The sequence below is a fragment of the Penicillium maclennaniae genome (assembly GCF_028827695.1).
Source record: "Penicillium maclennaniae strain IBT 15551 chromosome Unknown utg000003l:1.0-5670915.0:1.0-5674809.0, whole genome shotgun sequence".
Classification (NCBI taxonomy): domain Eukaryota; kingdom Fungi; phylum Ascomycota; class Eurotiomycetes; order Eurotiales; family Aspergillaceae; genus Penicillium; species Penicillium maclennaniae.
The window spans coordinates 3,188,905-3,210,445 of NW_026623215.1; the positions used below are offsets into that span (position 1 = coordinate 3,188,905).

Below are 21,541 nucleotides of genomic sequence, written 5' to 3' on the forward strand. Positions count from 1 at the left end.
TTGTGCCTCGCTATGTATTTGAGTCAATTGTCGGTGGCTTGCATGCATGTCTGGGGATGTCCGTATTACGGGCTAGAAAATACCAAAAAATTCTTCAAAAAGTTGTCTACGGCGGTTTCTCACATACGTAGAATGTATGATGATAGGGCTAGTTCTGCTCTCTATCATTATGGGTATAAATATCCCTTTTCGAAGTAGTTCCCATACATATCCACCATCCCACTGCGGACCTTCGGGGTAGGATTGCGCACAATCTTGACCTCTCCCTTCCAATGTCCTTCCACGAAATGGGCCATCGAGACATGGGGCCCAGGTATCGTGAGAAAGCCTGAGACTCCTGATGCGTTCGTACTACGACGGCCTCTTTCTCGCCTCACTGCCTGTTCGTATTCGGCTTTTTTGTTCCGACGGAAGGCAGCCAGTTCTGCCACAACATCGACGTCCTGAACCAAGTGGTGCTGATTTACCTCGGCTTGTCGCTGTGGACCCGATGTCGAGGTTGTTGATGCCTCACTACGTCGTGAGTGCTGACGGCCTGGCAACGGAGACTCTGTGCCCGACTGCGTCGAGTCGTCGTCCGAGGGTAAAAGAGACACTTTCTCATTCAGTGCGGCCATGGGGAAGTACTTTCCGGGATCATTCTCCATGATGCCGCATTCTTCCTCGCCAAAGAAGCTGAAGTCATTAGAAGCCGCTGCCCATAAGTTCTCTGAATCGCGATCACCAGTGCTCGAATTAGTCACGCCGTTGTGCTGACTAGCAGGTTTCCATGTGGTGAGTCGAGATGAAGCAGCCGTGGGCACAACTTCAAGGACTATCCGTCGTAATCCAAAGAGAGAACGTGACCGCTGTTGCTCGGCATGCTTGCGTGCTTGTCCCGGTGGAAGGGAGTAATCTGAGCCGGCCTGAAGGGTGGCTAGTAATGCTTCGTTGGAACAGGCTGTGATGAATCGGGTGAGAGTGTACAGAACCGGAGAGTTGGGTGGAATATGTGATGGCACATCGGTCAAAACAAGGGTTTCCAGGTGAGGAATATGACAAGGATGAAGGTAGGGAAACCGGCTTTCTTTCCCACCCTGGAGAGGAAGAGATTGGTTCCGAGGGCGCTTTGCTAGAAGTTCCTGGATCTTTTCCGCATGAGTTTCTTCCGTCGGAACAGGAGAGCTACATGGTATGTTTGAATCGAAGACGCTCGAACGAAATGTATCGGGGTGTGCCGAAGTCCCCGATGCAGATGGTAAAGTGCCTCCCTCGGAAAACGCATGCGACTTTGACGTCCCTATCCTCGTCGGGCTGAATATCATGGAATGGACGTCTCCACTGGAATTTGTCTGAATGACTTCGGGCGCAAAAACCGATCCGCGCCGCACCGTAGGGAGTGGTTCATCTTGGTGAGTATTTCGTAACTCTCGAGATGGAGTGGGAGCTGCTATTGTGCTTGACGATTCTATCATAGAAGTATCTGCAAGTTCATAGATGGATCTCCCACCGCCTGGTAATTCATGAATTTCCCGCGAAGCATCCAATTCGGCTTTACGAGGGACTTGCTGCGAGTCGTCCAGCTCAAAATCATGCGGTACTTCACTAGCTGCAAGCTCGGGCAAGAACCTAGCATTCGATGCCACATCTTTCGCTGGCGGCTCGGCCGTGAGCACCGCATGATGTGCGCGAAAGTAGGTTAAGTTTCCACCGGCAACATTACCCAGTAATGGCACCAGCTTCTCAGCACCGGGATAGTTTCCGTGCTTCGAGGATATCGATTTGTGAACCATATCTGCACTGAGAACCGTGCCAGCATCGAGAGCGTGGAGACGAGCTGAAGCTAGAAGACTCGCTACTCCCTCCACCGTGATCTGGTTATTTGCGATGTATAGATGAGTGATACCAGTGCGCGGCAAATCTTCGATCCAGTGATTTTTCATGACCGGCTGGGCCAAAAGCTTGAGGAATCGATCATCCAAGTCGGGAGACTTCATGAAATCCTCTGCGGGGGGTTTGAGATGTTACTTGGTATGCAAGCTCAGCAGAAGATTCAGTACGCCGTGAACGTGGCTGGGGAGAACGATCCGGAGTCATGAACGAAGCTTGCAACAGGGAGCGAACCGCCATATCTGTGAGCATATTCTTGCTTAGATCCAAGAAACGAACGCGTTTCCCGATCGCATTAGCCAGAAACTCGGCATCGCCATCCTTCAAGGCTATGCCACGTAGCTTTAACACTTGGAGATTCTCCAGTTGAGACAAGGCGGATAAGACACTTCGATCTCGCGCGGAAGAAGTATACGAAAGATCCAAATATGTCAACAAGGGAAACCGAAGCAGGGTCTCTGCCAACCCCGCCGAGGTCGTATTCGGCTCATGATCTGCTAGCAGCAGACGGACGTTATACACCGTGGAACTCTGATGGTTCTTCAATGCATACATAGCATTGTGATCGAAGAATGGTAGCCTCGAAACTATCAAGGATTGCAGACAGGGCAGATACTCCAATATATCTCTCAGCCAGCCCGGACGGGGGCCTCCATAAATCTCCGAGAGAGCTGGAGGGAGATGCAGGGTATGGGTCATCGCCCGCACCTCACGCCTGGCATACTTGAGAGTTCTGCGGAACCTTGTGAGTGCAACTAGAGATGCAGTGTCAGTATGGGGATTCACAGTACAAGCGAAGCTGTTATGGCTCTCTACCATAGACCGCATCATTTTCCGTGCCAAAGTGTGAGGCAGGATCTCCCCACAGAAACGGCATGAAAAGATCGTGCCATCGGTGACAGACTAGGGATGCTGCGCACAGATCACTCGATGGGATGTAGTGGGCGATGATGACCCACGCATCTCGGTCGGTGGCGGACTCGTAGGATGGCGGGACGAGTTCCATGACACTGATAGGGAGGGCCGATATCAGCTATGAAGATACCATCATTTATGACGGCTCTCCGTAACTGGGAAGTGTGAGGGTTTGTCATATGGAAGCCCGTACCACCGCGTCGCATTACTGGCCGGGAACACGAGGCTGTGCTGTCCCGGAGGCTGTGCGAAAGCAACTCATCTTGGCTTTGGGGGCCACGATGTCAAGGCTTCGTGGCAGATTCCACCTGATGCCATGCTCCATAGACACTGTAAATTGATTTTAAAATTGGATAGTAATGTCGGCTTGCATGTCATCGATTCGCAATTGCATGGATTAACTAGCACAAATCGCATAGATGTGTAACGTGTTAACAACCGTCTGATCTAGTCACACTGCCATGATACTTGGAGGGAAAACCCATCAATACGCAGCTACAGCATCTGAATCTAAACTAACATTTCATATCTAGAGGTTCCAGGATGTATCAGACCTGACTTCTCCGGCATATAATGTCGAAACGAAGACTACTCGACCAATAATGCTAATAACACTTATTTGCTTAGATAATCATATTTCTTCTAACAATATCTTACTGGGCGATATGGCTCACATCTCTCATGGCCTCCCATTTTGAGCCACACAATTCTGTGTTTGATCAAGAAGCGCTTTCGTCACTTCCTAGGCTTGACTACACGGCCCGGTAACTGCCGGGCTTCCCAGTCTTGGGGCATCTTCAATACCCCAGCTCATGGGTGCTTCCCGAATCATGCGCGTGTATAATAAACTATTTATTCGGGCCGTAGTATAGTCGGATATTAATTTGACATAATGCATGTCACTATTGTGAGTAGACTTTGCCCGCGATCTAATGAGGTCAATATTGTTCCAACTGTAAGTTCCCACTGGATGTGAAACCTGCTGGGTGGGGCCAGTCCCCGCATCAATTTTTGGAGGTATCAACCTTGAGTCCCGTTGACCTGGAACGCAGGGGGTCTAGTGCCACGGATTAGGGGCCCTTGAGCAACTTAGACCTGTTATCGATCATATTGGTGCACCGGTATGATGCATGTTGCTATGTTTCCGTTTACTGTGGGAGATCCTGTCGGGCCGACGTTAAACCCGATATGAGTCAGCTCATCATTCACTTCCTCCACCATCTTCCACGCCCTTACCTAAGGCTCGCAAGTTCCCAGCGATGGCGACTCACCGTCACCAGTCCTCTCTAGAAGGGGTTCTGGACTTCTCAGTGCCTTTATCCTTAACCCGAGAACAGCATGAGTCGGCAAGGAACCTAGTGATCAGGCTTGTACGGCATTATGGTTCCGAGAAGACCGTTCGGAAGGGCTATCGGCCTGCGGCACTTATCCAAGCTACTCTTGAGCACGTTACATCGCCGGATACCTTTATGACTTTTTTTCTCTCATACGTCTATGAGGACCTATGTTCGGATGTAGAAAATGGCGTTGATTTCGATATTACTCACGCCTTGGTATTCTTCGAGAGATTTTCTTTATGGATCCCTGAACGAATCAATAAGCTTCACGAAGGCCTAGAAAATTTTGCTGAGTATATCGTTGAAAATTTCCTCCTTCCCCGTTCGTTGATTCCTTACTCATACATACGGTTGATTTCTAGTGAGTATATTCTAATTCGCAATTACAGTTAGAGCATCATCAGTCAAGACACCACAACCAACGCCTACGTCGTTATCATCGCTACAGAGCCCAAAGCCGACCGGAACGAGGCAGCGTGTATCTGCGTTACGACATAACTGTCTTATACGCGACCGCCACCGCTGTGTAGTGTCTCGGAAATTCGATAGAGTAGCAGCCAGAGAACGTTTCGCTGAGAATGCGGAATCTTGTGCAGACGATGACGGGAATCTGTTAAAGAATAAATCCAGCGATCAATTTCAATTCTTAGAGGTTGCCTACATTCTCCCTTATTGTCTGACGACGGTAGCATCTAGTGAATCTGATTTAGTATGTCCGATTGTTAGTATTGGTATTTTGACGGTGCTAATGTTATGCCTAGAGCGATTCAAAAAAAATGCTCTTCGGATCTTGGATATGTTCGATCCAGGAATAATCTATCTTATTGATGGACCAAAAATCGACAGTCCCACTAACGCCCTCACTCTGACGCTGGACTACCACCGGCTGTTCGGCGAATTCCAGATCTATTTTGAACGCACTGGCACACGACACCAGTATAGGATTGACTCGACAGAACGCAGCCCTTTCTTACGTGACCCCTTGTTTCCCGTCACACGATCGCTGACCCTAAGTCCCAATCGCACGGTAGATCCTCCATCCCCCGGCTTCTCGATGTTCACCGCGCCATTGCACTTATTATGAAACTTAGCGGCGCTAGCGAATATATTGAGCGAGTTCTTCGTGACATAGAGGAGCTGGATGTCAAAGAAGATGGATCGACACATTTGGGACATCTTGCAGGCTTACGACTCAGCGGGTGGTTAGATACCCTATCAGTGCATTAAAAATTGGTACGATGACATTAGCGTATCGAAGAATTTCATGCATTTCATATCTCTGAATGTTGCCGGAGTTCAAAATACGTGGTTCGCAATAACGCCTGTAAACGAATCCGTTCTAGTTAGCCAGTGAGGTTAGTATATTAGTATATAGAGTTTTCGTCCCCCTCCTTTAGCTTTAAGGCCTTAGTCATTAGCGAAATCGAGCGCTTTATAACTTGATAACTTCTTGTACGACCATAAAAGGCTTATATAATATAGTGCTCGCATAGCTGGTATAGTCCCCGACTACGGCCGTACATGTAGAGGACGGACTATAATATTCCCGTAGGCCGTAGGCCTGAGGCATCCCTAGCGTCCGTGGGACCACAAATGCATCAAAACGCCTCCATCGCTCGCGTCCCTGCACAATAATCTGGTGATATTGGGAGTCTTCAAAAGCTCATGGCTGAGACTGCGAACTCATTTCCATGAGCGGGCTATCGCCTTGCTGGCAGTCGTGAACAAATTCACAACATGTCCATCATCCATCATTCACCAGGTCCCCAAACCGACTTCGGCAGAGGCCCGCACTGGCTACATGAAAGTCCTTTCTTACCACCGCTGTGGGAGACAGTACAGGATGTAGGGGCTCCATCTCTGAAGCATTCGGCCATGAAAAGCATTCTGTCCGACCAATCGCGGCTCAAACGAGAGCATTTCGCACATATTCCCTGGCTCCTTGCAAAGTACCTTTGGGAATGTCTGGGGAAATGGTATGTTTTACCAGCATTGAGAGCATTTTCGTTGGTGCCTAGGAAGAGACCTAACTCATTCACCAGCCATAAACAAACCTTGCATATGTGGAAGATGATGGCGGACTTATATCCTATCGAGTTCCACAAGATCAGCCCAGAATATTGCCTCAGAGTTGACTCGCCAAAAGAACCAATGAAGTGCTACATAGATCTACTAAATAGTGATGTCGGCAATTGGCAAGCAATGCTTGCGATATCTAGCGCACATGCCACCACATCGGATCTGGTTGCGATTGGAAACCTGAAGAACTTGGTCGCCTTGGACATTTATCCCACCAAAAGGACACCCAAGCCTGAAGACATGGATGAAGGTCGAGGATTAGGACTTGACGATCGGATTCTACGCACGTGGCTCGAAGTAGCCGATGCCACTGGATCTTTGCAGCAATTACGCTTTTTGAGGCTTGTCAATCAGCCCAGATTGACGATACAGGCTCTCGAGATATTGGCCCAGTTGCCAGATCTTCAACATTTGGCTCTCATGGGATGCCCTAAATTCCAGAAAATAGCTCATAGCAATCGTGACCAGTTCGGCGAATGGTTTGCTTCTAAAAGCCAACCGTACCTCCAACCGCTTCCTGAACACTATTCAAAGTCGCGTCCGGTCACGAATGGTAGCTGTTTGCCTTGGAGAGCTCGAGTCCTAAAGAAGCATAATCTGGAGGAAACAATAGGTGGAGTTGAGAGCCTCCCAGGTTTGGACTCGGATACTCCTCTTTTGGAGTTCGATCTATCCCCTACGCCCCTTTTGCCCAGTGAGACAACGCTCCATCTGACTCGAGCACACCGACAAAACAGAAGAAAACGGGAGCTCCCGCAATGTGACAGCTCGAAGAAACAAGGTAAAAGGGTGATGAAGGATCGACCCGGGAGGGATATTGCGGATGTTCTCGGCGAATTCTTTTGACTAGCATGGCTAGCCAGAACAACTTCGAAAAAAAATAAATACATGATGAGGATTCTGAATGTGCAATGTGTTGCTTCGCATAATTCTAGGTTGCTTTCCCAAAATCTTTCTCGAGAGATATCTTCCGCCATTCCATCCTCGGGCTTTTGACTCGTGCTCAAAAGTCAGCCTCCGTAGTGTATCATATTTCGTGAGCACAAAGGGAAAAATTGAAGGATCTGCTCACCTTAGTATTTGGCTTGGGACCAATCAATAGATCATTTACTCCGCAGCCTTGATCTCATCCTTGGCCTTAGCAATAAGGTCCTTGGCCTTACTTTCAAGCTCACTAGCCTCTTCCTCGAGATCTGAGATGGAGTCGCGTCTAAGAACACCTGCAGCCTCTGAAATGAGGCTAGTGATGTCACTCTCATAGTTGGAAATCTCATCCCGCCTGAGGTTTTCGAGAAGCTTGCTGACCGCGGCGAGATCACCAGCCTCATCCACAAGATCCGCGATATCATCGCGCTTCACTTCATCGATATCATTAAGACCGGTATTGCGGACGCTAAGAGCAGCGCTGCGCTTAGAGGCTGCTTCAGCGAGGGAGGTCGCCTCGTCGATGAATTTACTGAATGCATCTGTGGCATCGGAGATGTGATGCTCGTCCCCTCTCACGATGACATTGACTCGACCGACTTGAGGTTCCGTATTACGCTTGATGCTTGCACCAAGGCCGACCAGCCCATTGATGTCGATGTCACCATTGGGTCTGGGAGCCGCGGCCGCAGCAGCAGCCAGCGAAATCGCGAAAAGAGAGAGAAAAACGCATAGTGGATACTCTGTGGGTAACGGTCCAAGTCAATTGATTGGTACCTTTGCAAAGTAAGTTATCTCGGTATGTTTGAGTAACATACTTGGCAAAGAGCCGAGTTAGCAAGAGACGCTGAAGATGGGTTGGGATTGAGAGATTCAGAAAAGAATACCTCCCAGCTAGCGACACATATAGATTTAAACCCCAATATCTGTCGTTACAGTGAGATACCGTCTCAACGGATTCTACCATATTCGTCATAGATGTTTTTTTCGTCTCCCTAGTACGTTTGGACTTCACGGTTGCATTCGTCGAAATGTGGGTCCTTCATAGTTTGGGGTCGACTTAAGCTCTCAACTTTGTTCCGCCACCGGTTCATCCCACTTCACAAGACCCTCGCAAATGAGAAATACGTGCGGCTCTACCTCTCTTAATTTGGGCCAAACTATCCGTGATGTCAATGATCTGCTGCACTCGCAATAATGGAAAATCCCGCGCTTTCTACTCAATTCTCTGCCGTCAATGCCTTGTCCTTGTATCGCGATTGCAACTCTGGCTAATTTGCCTTGTGAAAGTCTGAATAACCGGTAGAATATTTGAATTGAAAATTTTGAATCAAATGATCAGATATAATGTGGATTTTAGACAGCCGCATTCCCGAGGTTAGCAATTCGCACTTAGTATAGTCAAACGAATAATACAAGTCTCCATCAAGGTAAAGACCGGAGTGTAGTGAATCCCTCAACTCCCCAGAATTTTTCTCTTGCGATGAACCATTATCATTACAGTGCCTTCTCGAGATCGGGCACTGTCACACCAGGGGACCTGGCGAGGTTCGCCAGCGCCGAAGCGATGGGTTCATGCTTGGTGACACTGGCACCAATACCGAGCCCGACACCTAGATCATCCTCTGCCTGCTCGCGCTTGCCAACGATAACAACACCGCCGAGATTGACACCCACGTCCTCATTAGGAACCGGAGCTGCAATGACAGCGGCAGCTAAGGTGGCAGTGAAAGCGACCTGGGTGAATCGCATTGTGAATAAGTGGAGGGTAGAGTTCTATAAGGAACATTAGCCCGATGTACAGTACTCAAAGCATCTAGAACAACAAGGTGGGTGATCATACCAGCTAATTGATTGATAGTGGAATTGCTGAGCCTGGTAAGCGTGAAGAAAATAGAAAGAGAAAAGCCACTAGACCTCCGAGAAAGAAGCAGATTATTTATAGCTCTTCTGGGGTGTTTGTTACTTGTCATCATACGGTACACGCATCCTGACTATTGTTATAGTCGTTTGAATTCAACTTTATGGAGTTGCACCTTGACCATTCCACAGCAAATAACCAATGACATCTTCTCGACGACACGGAAACGTCCCCCTGATCGATGCACAATGTTGTAGTTTGTTACCAGAACCACAGTATCCCCGGGTTTCAAGTATGCCAGCTCATGTGGGGAAGTAGATCTGGCGAGATCAAGGCATCTCACTTGTGGTCGGAACCCGTACACGGATCGTGGCTTGTCAGATGAACAGGTTTCTCCATCAGTCGGTGGCCGATGCTCAAGACGGTAGAGAGTATTATATAGCTCTCGAGGAGATAGAAGCTGATGATTCGCGAGTCCGGCTTGGTACAGCTCCCCGCTTGCGGTGGAAATCAAGACATCAGGCAATATACACAAGGTGGCCGTGATTTAAGTTGGGGGTTGAGTATTGGAGTTCGCCTTGCAGGTCAATGTTTTGGGAAGATGACGGGTCGAACGGCAGAGGCGCAGGAGATTGTGTTGTCAGAACAGCGAAGTATGTTTTGTCCGTGGTAACTGCCTCTGTGGTACGGTACAATCATCTGCGCTAGGTACGAACGGGTCAACTTCATCTTCTCCACTCTCTCGGTCAGCTCCTCCCATAATTGGTGAATTTCAAGTCAGTCTATGCTGCGCTCATTCAATGTCTTTTTAAGGATTTGCGATTGAGTCCACTTAAATGGCAGTTCGTATCAACACAGCAAAGACCCGGCTGCTCTACAATGATGCCAGAACCCTTCAGGACTATCAACTCCAGCCTATGAATGACAGATGGTAGATCAGAATTGATAAACTCCAAATAGTCACAGGTTCATAAAAGATATAACCACAAGGTGCAAGCCGGATTATTACGGACACCCAGGGATGAAGATACATACAGAGAGCAAGCCGTGACAAGTGAAAAAAAAAAAAATAAAAAAATCATGTCTCAGAAAAGAGACCTCTTTCAGCCGGGTCATCGCTATCAATTACGATCTACATCACATAAAGAAGGTTCGTGTCTGCATGGCAAAAGTCAGCGGAGAACGAGTGGGAAAAATTAAAGACCCTCATCTCTGGGCAGAGATGAACTTACCCAGAGGGTGACTGCAGCTCAACTGCGGCTTTTGAGTATACTTGGATGACAACTCGTCACGGATGCTGTTCAGCAATTGGACGTAACTCTGCTGAGGGTTCTTCCGGAGAGCAGCGATGAAGGCCCACGACATAGCACCGGTAGCTTGACCGGCGATCTGGGCATCTTGACTGGTTTGATCGTCCTTGCTACCAGACCACATGATGACGTCTGCGGGGCTGGTCTTGGTCTTGAGTGTACGCTCGTACGCCTCGTCGCCCTTGGTGGCCTTCTTCAGGAATCCCATGGCGGTGGACACCATGCCACCCATATCGCCACGCGCGTACGCCGACACCACACCCAGCAGTCCTTGGCCGGCCTCCTTGGCCAGGTTGGGCTCCTTGAGCACGCCAGAAGTGGAGTAGATGTAAGGGAGGTCGAGGGCGGAACCGGAGTGACAAGAGTCGAAGATCGCAGTCAGACGCACACCGGGGCGCAGCGACTGAACCATGATTCGGTGCATCTCGTCGTCGACAATGTGACCAGCAACCCGGAAATCCACCGGGTAAATGACTTCGTCGTATCCATCATCTTCGTCGCCATCCAAGTCAGGTGTCTGACCACCGTGGCCGGAGTAGTGGAAGAAGAGCGAGTCATTCGGCTGCGCATCTTTGACTAACCAGTGCATGGCGCGGAGAATGTTCGCCTTGGTCGGTTGGCTCATAGGGTTCTGTTGGTCGTCGGTCAAAATGACCATGTCCTCACGCGCGTATCCGAAGTTTTGGTTCAAATAGGTCGACATGTTCTTGACATCATTGATACATCCGCGAAGTTGACCCTTCTGGCCGAAATAGTTGATTCCGATCAACAACGCCTTTCGCTTACCGGTACAGCGCGAGTACTGGAAGCTATAACCCTGGGGAGCGCCATGTCCGAACGAAACTGGGGCAGTCGGGGGAGGGGCCGGATGGCCGCTGCCACCATAGGAGGGACCGTAGTTCCCTATGCAAAAGTGTCAGCACATGTGTTCTAGGCGGCGAATCTGGTAATGCGAACCTGGCTGACGGCCATCACCATAGACTGCCTGACCCGTGGGCGGTTGTTGATATCCAGGCGGCGGAGGTCCCTGCTGAGCACGAGCAGTACAAGTTAGCATCCTGCTCTCTCCCAGGGTCGTCACGACGTACATTGTAGCCTTGAGGCGGGGCGGGAGATCCGTAAGGCTGCTGAGGCGGCTGGGGAGAATGACTGTAACCGTAGGGGTTCTGAGGTTGCTGAGGTTGCTGCTGATGGTATGACTGGCCGGGATAGCCGCCGTACGAAGGTTGGTGGTGATGCATCGGTCTAGAACAGGAGCTCATTAGTCGCAACCAGGAAAAAAAGGCAAAGCATACGCATACTGCTGGTATGATTGCTGGGGTGGGGGGTAACCCGGAGGCCCCGAATAGGGCGGGTAATAAGACATCACTTGAGGCACAGAAAGAAAGAGAGCTTGGGGGGAGAGGGGAACCTCAAGAAACACGGGGAGTGGAGAAGACGATCGGACGCGAAACAGAACCAGATCGGAAGCACTGCCAAGTCTTAACTTTGGAACCACCAGGGCAGAGAATCAAAACGTGAATATCCAGACAAAATAAAAAGACGTCAACTCAAGTGAAGTGCAACGAACGGGGAAATTCCACTAAAATGCAGGAACCTAAAGGAACGAACTGCGATCGACCGCAAACCTCGGAACGTGCCACTTACATTGACGATCCCTATAGGGCGAAGTTTAGGGAGCAAAAGGGAAAAAGGAGATCGCAGAGTCCAAAATGTAAAGCCGCGTCTCACATCTTATATCTGACATGCATCGACTCGCCATCGGCAGCCCCGAGTGTGCACCCCTGTAGCTCGCAACCCAAGACCCGCCTAGCGACTAGTGTGAGTTTTAGGCCTTGACTATTGCATAATTCTCTAGTATCTGATTTTTATCCCGATGGGGTTCCCCAGGATATCACACAAGTGAGCCTAAGGTCACAACGGGACTGCACAAAGGTCTTAAGCTTCAATGGGGGCAATAAGGGCGGGGCATTCAACCTTCACGGTCCGAGGTCCACTCGCTGATGAAGTCTATTTCAAGTAGCCGTAGTAGGTGAACATCTGTCGAGATGGTCTATTACTTGGTAAGCTCGCAGTTTTGAATGAAGATGGCCTATCTATTCCAGGTATTCTCACACGAGACGTACATATGCAGAGACAAATGTTCACCTCATTGGAAGTGTCTACTTGAATCAGTGAATATTACATTGGCAGTCTGAATCGGAGTGCATAGAGAAAAAATATATTCTACAGCTTACTGACGAAGCCATCATCAACAAATAGCTAGGAACACTCACTGAGTATTCACTAAGCGCTCATGAAGCATTTACTACGCATGACTATTCTGCAACGTTATGTTACTGAACAATCAAGTGAGCCTTGGCCTAGATTGAAATTTACTCTATGAACGGCCCTCATACAAGCGCCGGTAGGATAGTTCACCCATCATAAACAGAGAAAAAAATACGGTACGTATTGCGACCTATGTACTCAAAGAGACGACCTCATAGTGTTCAAGTATGTCTACAACTCTTCTATTTCTTCCGCACACAGTATCGCACAGACTACAGCTGGGTACGAACCCATTCCACTTTCGCGGGGCTCGATTCATTAGAAGCCTCCCTTTTTGATGCTTTTTGGGGGATAAGGTCTAGTAGACCGTCGTCTTCTCGTGGCATTAACTCGTCTATCAGCGACGGGGCATGCCGCGGCCACGGCCCCTAAGAGCCCGCTGGGCAGCACCCGGGGGAAGACCACGCTGGGGAGCGCCGGGCTGAGCCGACTCTTCGTTCTCTGTGCAGGGTGCGTTAGTCTAGGATTCGAAGAATAAAGCAACAGGTCACTTACTGATTGTCTCGTCCACGCTCAAGATCAGGCAAGCAGCCTCAACGGCAGCCTGGATGGCATTAACCTTAACCAGACTGGGCTCCCACACGAAAGCAGCCATGTTATCGCGGACACCCTCGTTATCAAAGTCGACGCCGGCCCAGGTGTTGCCTTTGCGGTGCTCCACACGCAGGCGGTTCAGAACGTCGGTGGCATCGAAGCCGGCGTTGTCGCAAAGCTGGCGGGGGATAACCTCCAGAGCCTTGGCAAATGCCTTGACCACAGCCTGCTGCTTGTGAGGCACATTGCGGTCGGCGAAGCCGTGCAGGTGGCTGGACAGTTCCATTTCAGTGGCACCTCCACCAGCAACGATGGTGGTGTTGCGGAGAGCACGCTTGACGATCATGATGGCGTCGTGCAGACTGCGCTCCACCTCGGCAATAAATTGCTCAGCACCACCACGCAGGACGAGAGTGCAGGTCTTGGCAGCAGGGCACTCAGAGAAGAGGTTGAAGCGCTCTCCACCAATTTGTTTCTCCTCGAACGCGCCGCAGGTACCCAAGTGGCGCTCCTGGATGTCACTGCAGGTCGACTGGGTAGCAGCGCCGGTGGCCTGGCATACACGGTCCATATCATCAGACGCAACGCGGCCAGCACAGAAGATGTCACGGTCCGCAAAGTACCTGTGGGAGAAGTCGTCAGCACGTGTGTGATACACCCACGCTCAAGGGGGAAACATACTGAGTCGCAAGATCACCAATGGGCAGCTTGCTCAGTACAACCTTCGCGCCAGTCTTGTAGATCGCATCGAGCTTGTTAAAGATGATCTGCCATTCCGCGTCGACGATGGCCTGGTACTCAGAGACCTGTTCCACACGAACCTCCGCGTTGTCCTTCTCACTCTTCAACTCCAGCTCGACATTCAAGCAAACTATCTTCGGGTCCTTGAAGTGCTTGGGCTGCTGCTCGAAACCGGCGTAGGAGAAAGTCTTCTTGAAAGCGACACCGTTGACGAAAAGGGAGTCCTGAAGGCCACCACCGGTAATCTTCTTCACACCGATCAACTTCTCGTTGAGATCATCCTGATCCAAACTGAGGACGGCATCGACAACCACTAGAGAACCATTCCGTTAACCACCACACACAAATCCAGAAGTCAGGTAAATCTGGCAAGGGCTCACTTTTTGTGAAGAAGTCCGAATTCCGCTTGATAAGCTTGCTGTTCATGGCCGTAGCGGCTAACCGCCGCAGCGTCTCAATTTTCTTATCCTCATTCTCTGCCGACTCGATCATGTCCACCGCAATTTCCTTGACCTTGTTGACGGCCATGGCGCCGGCTCTCCGCAGACCCTTGATGATCGTCTGCGAGCTCACACCCTGCTCGACGAGATCTCGCACCTCCTTGAGAATCTCACCGGCCAGGACAACCACCGAGGTTGTTCCGTCACCGACTTCAGCATCTTGGGATCGGGCGATGTCCGTGAGAATGCGGGCGGCGGGGTGCACAATATCGAGAAGCTGTCAAACACACCACAAATCAGAATCGGTGTCCATGAAACTATCATCCATAGATATCCGTAGAGTCTCCCACCTTCATCACAGTAGCTCCATCGTTCGTAATGGTTTGTCTGCCGTTGGCGTCAACAAGCAGGAGGTCACCACCGTACGGGCCCAAGGTGCTCTTGACCGTTGACTGAACGGCAACACATGCGTTGATGTTAGAGATAATCTGACCCTTGCCCTGGGAAGCGTCGGTGCCTGTAGGTTGAAAGTGACAATGGTTAGCACTCCCAGATGAATCCCACTAAACTGCCCCCGAGGGGAGAAACACGGACCTTCCTTCAGCACGACAATCGTGGGTGTTTGGCCGGCGAAGGCCATGGTGAATTTGCGAAAGAGACCGGAACCGTTTCAATAGAAAGGCGAAAGAATGGATATGATCCAGGTCTTTAGGGGAAGTCGGAGGGGTTCGCTGATCTTCGACCGCCAAAATTTCCCAGAGCTTCTGTTCCCCCCTCAAAAACCCCCCGTAGCCCCAAGGCGGTGACCACACCACAATCTCCAGAATCACTCCTTGGCTTTAATTACTCTACGGACAAGAAACCACAAAACTCATGGCAAAATAATTTATGCAGAGTGGTATTGTGACATGATGCAGAGGCTATGCAGTCGATGGTTTAAGAGCCATTTTCAAACCTTCTACTGAAGGACACACGCAAAAAAATAAAGGTTCCATAAAACCAACCAGTCATTCAACGCCAGACTCATGAGAACTGTTCAAGTAAAATCATAATTACCATCCGATGGACTACCGTACTCGTACTTAGCGAGTAGCTCTGCATCATGTTGTAGGTCGTGCGGAGGAGGGTTCATCAGCCCCAGCACCTCCTGCCGAAAGGGGTCGGAGCCATCATCAACCATCATTTGATAGGCATTATTAGCGGTATGATAGCGCATTGCGTCGTCGAAATTCGTCAAGTTCATATGGTGGGACCCCGGTGGGAACATCCCGGCCATGGCATTCTGCTGCTGTTGATAACGTCGGAGCTGCTGATGAGCCATGATTTGAGGGTCCAGGGGCATCGGTGTGAAATTCGCCATAGGATGTACATTTCCCGGGACAGTGGCAGGGATTGATGGGTTCATGAAAGGATTGTGATTTGAGGACTCGTCGGACGCCTCGTCCATGGCTTGAGGGACATCAGTCTCTTTTGAGTGCTGCTCCATGGGATCTTCAGTCATATCGGATTCCTCAACTGAGACCGACTGATCATCGTCTTTGCTTCCTGAGATCGGCGGTACCTTGAGTGTTTCTTTGCATTGAGGACAATCACGAATGACCCGATTGACCGTTTCTTTGATTCGAACCCAATGGTATTTGACCGCAATGGCAGCAGTGGTCTTGTTGATTCCAGCGTGTTGCTTCAGGTGAACCTCCTGTGCGATTTCATATTGCTGCTGAGGGTCAGATACAACTTCCTTATCCTTGAGCATCAGTTTCTCCGTCTCGCCATCTTCTCCGCCGATGAGTTTATAATGCGTGGCTGCACTGCGAAGTCGACTCTTCTCGGCTCGATCGGCGCCCCGGGGATATTTGGAGTGCTTCAGATAGTAACGGATTTTTTCAAATCGATCTTGTGAGACAGAGTCCTCGCCATCTAAGCTGAGACCCCGTCCGTATATGATTGCATCCACAAACACTCCAGGTTGAGACTTGATGCTGCCTCCGCCGGGGACTCTACCGATCCGCTTGAAGCCAAGGGAATCCCATAGGCGACAGGAGGCAACGTTGGACTCGTATACCAAATTAAAGACAGCGTATGTATATCCCTAAAAACATAAATCAGACGCCGTAGCTTCAAGTGATTCCAAGGTACTCACTAGACGCGGAGACCATTCCAGATAAGCTTCACCCATCAAGCGACCTACACCTTTGTTTCGAGCAGCATCTGTGACGATGAAGGTACCATTGCAAACATGGCTACTACGACCCGGGTAATTGGGTCGAATGTGGAAACCTCCGAGACAAATCTTGGTCCAATTTGCTCCGGCTCGATCCATTGCATGCGTCTGCTCTGCACTTTGTATCTCACCAAGCAGCATGACCACACCAAAGTGGGAGAACCAATACCGCCCAAACTGAGCCAAAGGGATGGGCTCGGTCATAGCATAAGTATCACCCTTTTCAATTTCTTTGTTAAATTGATCGGATAGATACTTCAGAAGTGGCCGGGGCACATCCTCGGCTGAGGTGAAAGGGACCAGCGTTGCCACGGTTGATCGGTCCCGAAGAGTGACCTGTCGCGGAGCCAGTGCAAGGGGATAGTCCCCCTCCGGACCCGTCGCAACGGGGTCAGTTTCATGTTGGACCTCAGACATGTTGGGATGGTTGCGCCCCTAAACACGGGACTGTATGCCATATTAGTCCGGTACCTTTCATTGCTTTGGAAAGGGAAATCCGAGGCAGCGACGAGGTGGCAATAGAGAGCACCACGAAAGCCATGGCTACAGCGAGTTCTTCAAGGTACTTCATCTAGAGAGGGTAACAGGGCAACAGGGGACCAGGTCACTGACATTCTGTACTTCTTCTAGAAGCCTTTTTGCACTTCGAGGACCGCGTGTGTATTCTCGAGTCCGGAATGGCTGCAACGCAAAGTCGAGAAGCCACTATCCTTGATGACTCATTTTGCTGCCTCAGGTGTGTAGATGTCGGCCTGACATCACAGGCAGATATTTTTGTTGACGATCGTCAACTGCCCCACTTGTACTTCTGCACGCCTCTGCGGGTTAGACTTTACTTTCTCCAGTCTCGCTGATGGGAGCCCAATGGGACACCGGCATGTGTTTGAGCCATCACGAACTAGCGAGAACCCCATGACGAAGTTGCTATTGCCTGTGGCCCCAGCCGATCTGGAGAGGCTTGAGCTGAGCTGCGTCCCTCTCCCCAGGCTTCCAATCACTTTTCGATTCCAGCACGTCATTGACGGATCAGTATTGCTCTATCGCAGTACAAAATTATACTTGCGTACACAAGATGGCCGATGAACGCCCACAGTTCTACGAGAACCATTTGAGTCCTCTCACAATCAACACGCATTCGCTTTCCGAGTCTCTGCAAGAGCTTCGTGCTGCCGTGCGCCATGGAGCCGAGTTGATCCATGAGAATGAATCAATTCCTGACAAATGGACTGTTGGTGGCATGTTCAAACATTTCCCTGGTATGAAACGCGTTTTATCCATACCCGATCTGGTGGCGCCATAGGACCGATGTGGGGTGAACATCTCATCTAACAATACCCGACAGGAGTCGCTCTTGCTTTCTTGCGCCTCGACTACCAATCCGCTGTGTTGGCTGACCGGGGAGAGCCTTCTCCTGACTACCGTCAGCTTGCTCTCCAGAGAATTCCGTCAGACTTCCCAGATATCGCTCTGAAACCGTCTCGATTGTCCCCCGCGGGATCGTTCTCACCCATAGCGGCTGTGACTCTCCGCATTCTTTCTGTTATAGCAAATGCAAATTGGCAGACTGATTCTAAGCCTGGTCTTTCGCAAGACGATATCACCTGTCTATATAATGCCACAGATTTAGCTCTGAAGAATGGGCCTCTTGTTCCTCATGATGACCGCAACATGGGTGGGGACGAGATGCTGTATGGGCGCGCGGGGCTCTTATGGGTTCTACTCAATGTGCGAGCTCATACATTCAATGATGAGACTCAGAGTGGCCTCTCCTTGTTGTTAGGCAAGATTCCCGAGTTGCTCCGAGTCATTATCGATGCAGGTCGACAAGGATCGAACGATTACATCCAAAAATATGGAGATCAGGATGCACACCCATTGATGTATGTCTGGATGGAAGGACACTACTGCTTTGGAGCGTGAGTAGCCCGTTCCCGCCTGAAAAGGAAGAGTTCCTTGCTAACAAATGTATTAGCGTCCATGGAGCCAGTGAGTATTTGTTTGCGCAGTCAAATGGACAGGCATATTGCTAACATCAGTTTCATTCTACAGCCGGGATTCTGCCTATCCTACTTGCATGCAAACCTGAGGAACTTGAAGAACACCTTCTTGTGATTGGGGAAACTATCACTGCTCTTTCCAAGTTCACTGTTTCGAGTAAAGGTCATCTTCCAATGACGCTTCCCCCCTTCAAATCTGCGCGGAAATCTGAGCTTGTGCAGCTATGTCATGGAAGCCCCGGAATTCTCATCCTCGTTGCAACTGCATTGAAGAACGAGGCTCTGACGCGCAAATACTGGAGCCCAGAGTGGGACCAGGCCATTGACTTAGCCACCGACTGTGTCTGGGAAGAGGGTATTCTATCAAAGGGAGGCAGTCTATGTCACGGTATTTCCGGCAATGGGTGGCCCTGGCTCATGCTCCATGACGCCTTCCGGTACCACGCACCAGCTATTAACTCAGCTCGCTGTGACAGTCTTCATTTGCCCCATGATTCGAGCCTCCCAGAGGGACATTTAGGCAACAAGCTCACCCCGGACTATTTTCTCTCGAGGGCACTAGCTTTTATGCTGCATTCGCGCGAGACACGGCCGTACAACACAGCGCCTGCAAACACTGACAGAGACTACCGCATGCCCGACGACGCATACTCACTTTTTGAAGGTCTTGCAGGCAATGTCTGTGCTTGGGCCGAAACTTGCGCCGTTCTCCAGGTGAGATTGCGCAGTGCAGAGTACTGTCGAGGAAATGACGGCAGCTCTTCTGGGCTCACAGAAGATAGTGTCTTCCAGGAAGCGACTTCTCGCATTCTCGGTGTCCCTTTGATTGGTGGGAATGGAGCTCACGGTCTTCTCTGAAACGACTCACAAAGAAGTATTCCACTTGATATCGAGGGCGTAGATGATATGCTTGATATGCTTCTTCCATATGGGGATCTGGCCTTCGCTATAAAGACAGTAACTTTCCAAACTTCAGAGGGCTCGGTTTCTCAATCTTCGGAATTAGACATTCATTGCTTCTGCGTCTGAAGATTCTTTTTGTGAGGATCAGTGACTAGAATATGATTACGACATACATACAACTGGTAGGCCAACCACCATAGAGAGTAAAGAGACAATCTGTTTCCTCAATGTCAAGTGACCCTACGTATGGCAATTTAGTAGCTGGGCACATCTTCCAAGCGTTGACAGACTGAATCTTGTTCGTGAGGGAGCCACCCAATATTTCCACCTGCGGAGGGATCTCCTACCAACGAATCCCTAGTATGGGCTCCGTAGGGCGGGGGAGGAATGTTTTTGCCTTGTAAATGTTGCATATTGTGGCCATGGACAGCTCCATCCTCCCCAAAAACGATTGGGGACATGAAAATGTCAAAGGCAATGGAGTCCGTGATCTGGTCAGAAGTAAGTCCCTGCTTTTCATTCCCGGCGAGGAGTGAAATTTGCCAACGTACTGTCGATACACACCCTTCCAGGGTCCGCAGTTCAATGGTAGTGGTCAAAAAGTGCGCAATCTTGATATTTGCCAATTGAATTGACTGTGAGCAAGCGTCCATCAACCGGGGTAGATGAACAGGCTTTGTAATGCACCATTGAACGTCCGAAAGCTCTGGGTCCGGCGTTTCATAGTTCTCGGCCGTGAGATCATGCCTCTCACCGAAGACAACGTAGGTTCTTTTCGAGGTCAAGAAATGAACATTACTTCGTACTGATTCTGCAGCGGTTGCCTCAATTCTGAGGTCATGTCTTTCAAGGACCTGGACTTCGATTGCTGCTAGCTTGATGTCTTTTGACAATGGTGTGAGCCAAAAGTCGACCGGGAAAGTGGAACCGAAGGGTATATTCCGATCGGGAATCGAGATTGTGTAGTGAATACTCTCATCTCGCTGATTTTCGATGGACTACACAATTACCTCGAGTCATTAAAAAATTTCTCAATGTTCTCGGAAACAAGCCAAAACTCACCATAGAAAAGCTTGGCCATAGAAGACTGGTCTCAAAGGCCATGGTTTTGTAGACTCGGATGGGCTGTGAGAGAACAAATTCTTTGCCATAGCGGCGTTCTATGATGCCTTGCACATTGTAGGAATGATACTCATGGTGGAACCCTGTGATAGTCTCGGTCATTGAGCTGTCAAGATGTATCGTAAATGGGAACTCATAGTTTCCGGCTGGTAATGTAAACGAGTTGAGGGTTTTCGATGCAACTAAAGATTGCCTCCTTTCAAAAGTGAGTTGTCGACGCTCATTTGCTATCATGAATCCGTCTCGCGGTCTGTGGGTATAAGATGTCTGAAATTGTTGAGAATTTGGTTGTTAGGTTGGCTCACATTTTGAACAATCCCTGAACCTTCACCTCAATACTTTTTATCAAAGTGGGTTGTGATAGGCTGAATGAGAATACTCCATTTATAGACGGATCTGGCTCCAACCCGGATTCTGATGAGATGAATATACATGAGCGATCGAGTCTGGTAGTTGAAATAATAATAGAGAGAGTTAGAATCATTGAACGGGAGAATCCCGGTTACCTATATAGGTATTGGAAGGTGTCCATACCTCAAATTGTGGTTTGATACGTTTTTGTCGAACTTGCTGAACATCGTGGGGCTCTTGTAAGAGCGGATGAAATTGTGAATTCAAAGTGCTGACTCTGTATCATGAAAAGAAATATTGAGAGTGAATTTGGCCGCGCTCACATTTAAGTAGGCCAGTTCCTAGTGTCGCCAATTTCGAGGTTGGTCGGAGTTTCCTCAACAGGTTAGGTGGTCTTCGTTTTGCCGCTTCGTAGATCTCCTTAGGGCAGCGGCCAGAAATTCTAAATGAGGCTTCTGACAAATGATCCCAAATGAATCAGTCTACGAAAAAAAAAATGCCTTTCAATTCTACAGGAGCTGGTTTTATGAACGCAGTAGGTATTGGTTCTATAAAGTTCGTTGATACGCGGGAATAGCAGAAAAGTTGATCGTCATTCCCCAAGAC

At 49.6% G+C, this 21,541-nt stretch overlaps 9 protein-coding genes across 9 annotated transcripts; 3 read left to right on the forward strand and 6 right to left on the reverse strand.

The window, feature by feature from the left end:
• Positions 1-167: 167 nt before the first annotated feature.
• Positions 168-2,875, reverse strand: N7477_003314 (F-box protein; the record flags this gene model as incomplete). Its single annotated transcript, XM_056964977.1, has 3 exons — positions 168-1,982; positions 2,008-2,624; positions 2,686-2,875. 3 exons carry the CDS (start codon positions 2,873-2,875, stop codon positions 168-170), a joined length of 2,622 nt encoding a protein of 873 aa, XP_056824930.1.
• A 1,168-nt stretch (positions 2,876-4,043) lies between these two features.
• On the forward strand, positions 4,044-5,348 carry N7477_003315 (HNH endonuclease signature motif containing protein; the record flags this gene model as incomplete). The annotated part of the gene is made up of 3 exons (XM_056964978.1): positions 4,044-4,443; positions 4,511-5,112; positions 5,136-5,348. 3 exons carry the CDS (start codon positions 4,044-4,046, stop codon positions 5,346-5,348), a joined length of 1,215 nt encoding a protein of 404 aa, XP_056824931.1.
• Positions 5,349-5,858: 510 nt separating this feature from the next.
• Positions 5,859-7,859, forward strand: N7477_003316 (uncharacterized protein; the record flags this gene model as incomplete). Its single annotated transcript, XM_056964979.1, has 3 exons — positions 5,859-6,097; positions 6,164-6,894; positions 7,462-7,859. 3 exons carry the CDS (start codon positions 5,859-5,861, stop codon positions 7,857-7,859), a joined length of 1,368 nt encoding a protein of 455 aa, XP_056824932.1.
• A 762-nt stretch (positions 7,860-8,621) lies between these two features.
• Positions 8,622-8,876, reverse strand: N7477_003317 (uncharacterized protein; the record flags this gene model as incomplete). Its single annotated transcript, XM_056964980.1, has 1 exon — positions 8,622-8,876. The coding sequence occupies one exon, from the start codon at positions 8,874-8,876 to the stop codon at positions 8,622-8,624; it is 255 nt and encodes an 84-aa protein (XP_056824933.1).
• A 1,315-nt stretch (positions 8,877-10,191) lies between these two features.
• N7477_003318 (caspase family protein) lies at positions 10,192-11,536 on the reverse strand (the record flags this gene model as incomplete). The annotated part of the gene is made up of 3 exons (XM_056964981.1): positions 10,192-11,198; positions 11,253-11,325; positions 11,384-11,536. 3 exons carry the CDS (start codon positions 11,534-11,536, stop codon positions 10,192-10,194), a joined length of 1,233 nt encoding a protein of 410 aa, XP_056824934.1.
• A 1,427-nt stretch (positions 11,537-12,963) lies between these two features.
• On the reverse strand, positions 12,964-14,981 carry N7477_003319 (chaperonin-containing T-complex subunit CCT7; the record flags this gene model as incomplete). Its single annotated transcript, XM_056964982.1, has 6 exons — positions 12,964-13,067; positions 13,122-13,783; positions 13,842-14,214; positions 14,282-14,618; positions 14,692-14,858; positions 14,936-14,981. 6 exons carry the CDS (start codon positions 14,979-14,981, stop codon positions 12,964-12,966), a joined length of 1,689 nt encoding a protein of 562 aa, XP_056824935.1.
• A 396-nt stretch (positions 14,982-15,377) lies between these two features.
• Positions 15,378-16,979, reverse strand: N7477_003320 (putative histone acetyltransferase Spt10; the record flags this gene model as incomplete). The annotated part of the gene is made up of 2 exons (XM_056964983.1): positions 15,378-16,430; positions 16,482-16,979. 2 exons carry the CDS (start codon positions 16,977-16,979, stop codon positions 15,378-15,380), a joined length of 1,551 nt encoding a protein of 516 aa, XP_056824936.1.
• Positions 16,980-17,634: 655 nt separating this feature from the next.
• On the forward strand, positions 17,635-19,417 carry N7477_003321 (lanthionine synthetase C family protein; the record flags this gene model as incomplete). The annotated part of the gene is made up of 4 exons (XM_056964984.1): positions 17,635-17,818; positions 17,905-18,478; positions 18,535-18,548; positions 18,612-19,417. 4 exons carry the CDS (start codon positions 17,635-17,637, stop codon positions 19,415-19,417), a joined length of 1,578 nt encoding a protein of 525 aa, XP_056824937.1.
• Positions 19,418-19,639: 222 nt separating this feature from the next.
• On the reverse strand, positions 19,640-20,833 carry N7477_003322 (arrestin C-terminal domain-containing protein; the record flags this gene model as incomplete). Its single annotated transcript, XM_056964985.1, has 3 exons — positions 19,640-19,702; positions 19,753-20,460; positions 20,525-20,833. Coding segments are annotated over 3 exons (1,080 nt in total), but the record flags the coding sequence as incomplete, so codon positions are not given.
• Between the last annotated feature and the right edge of the window lie 708 nt (positions 20,834-21,541).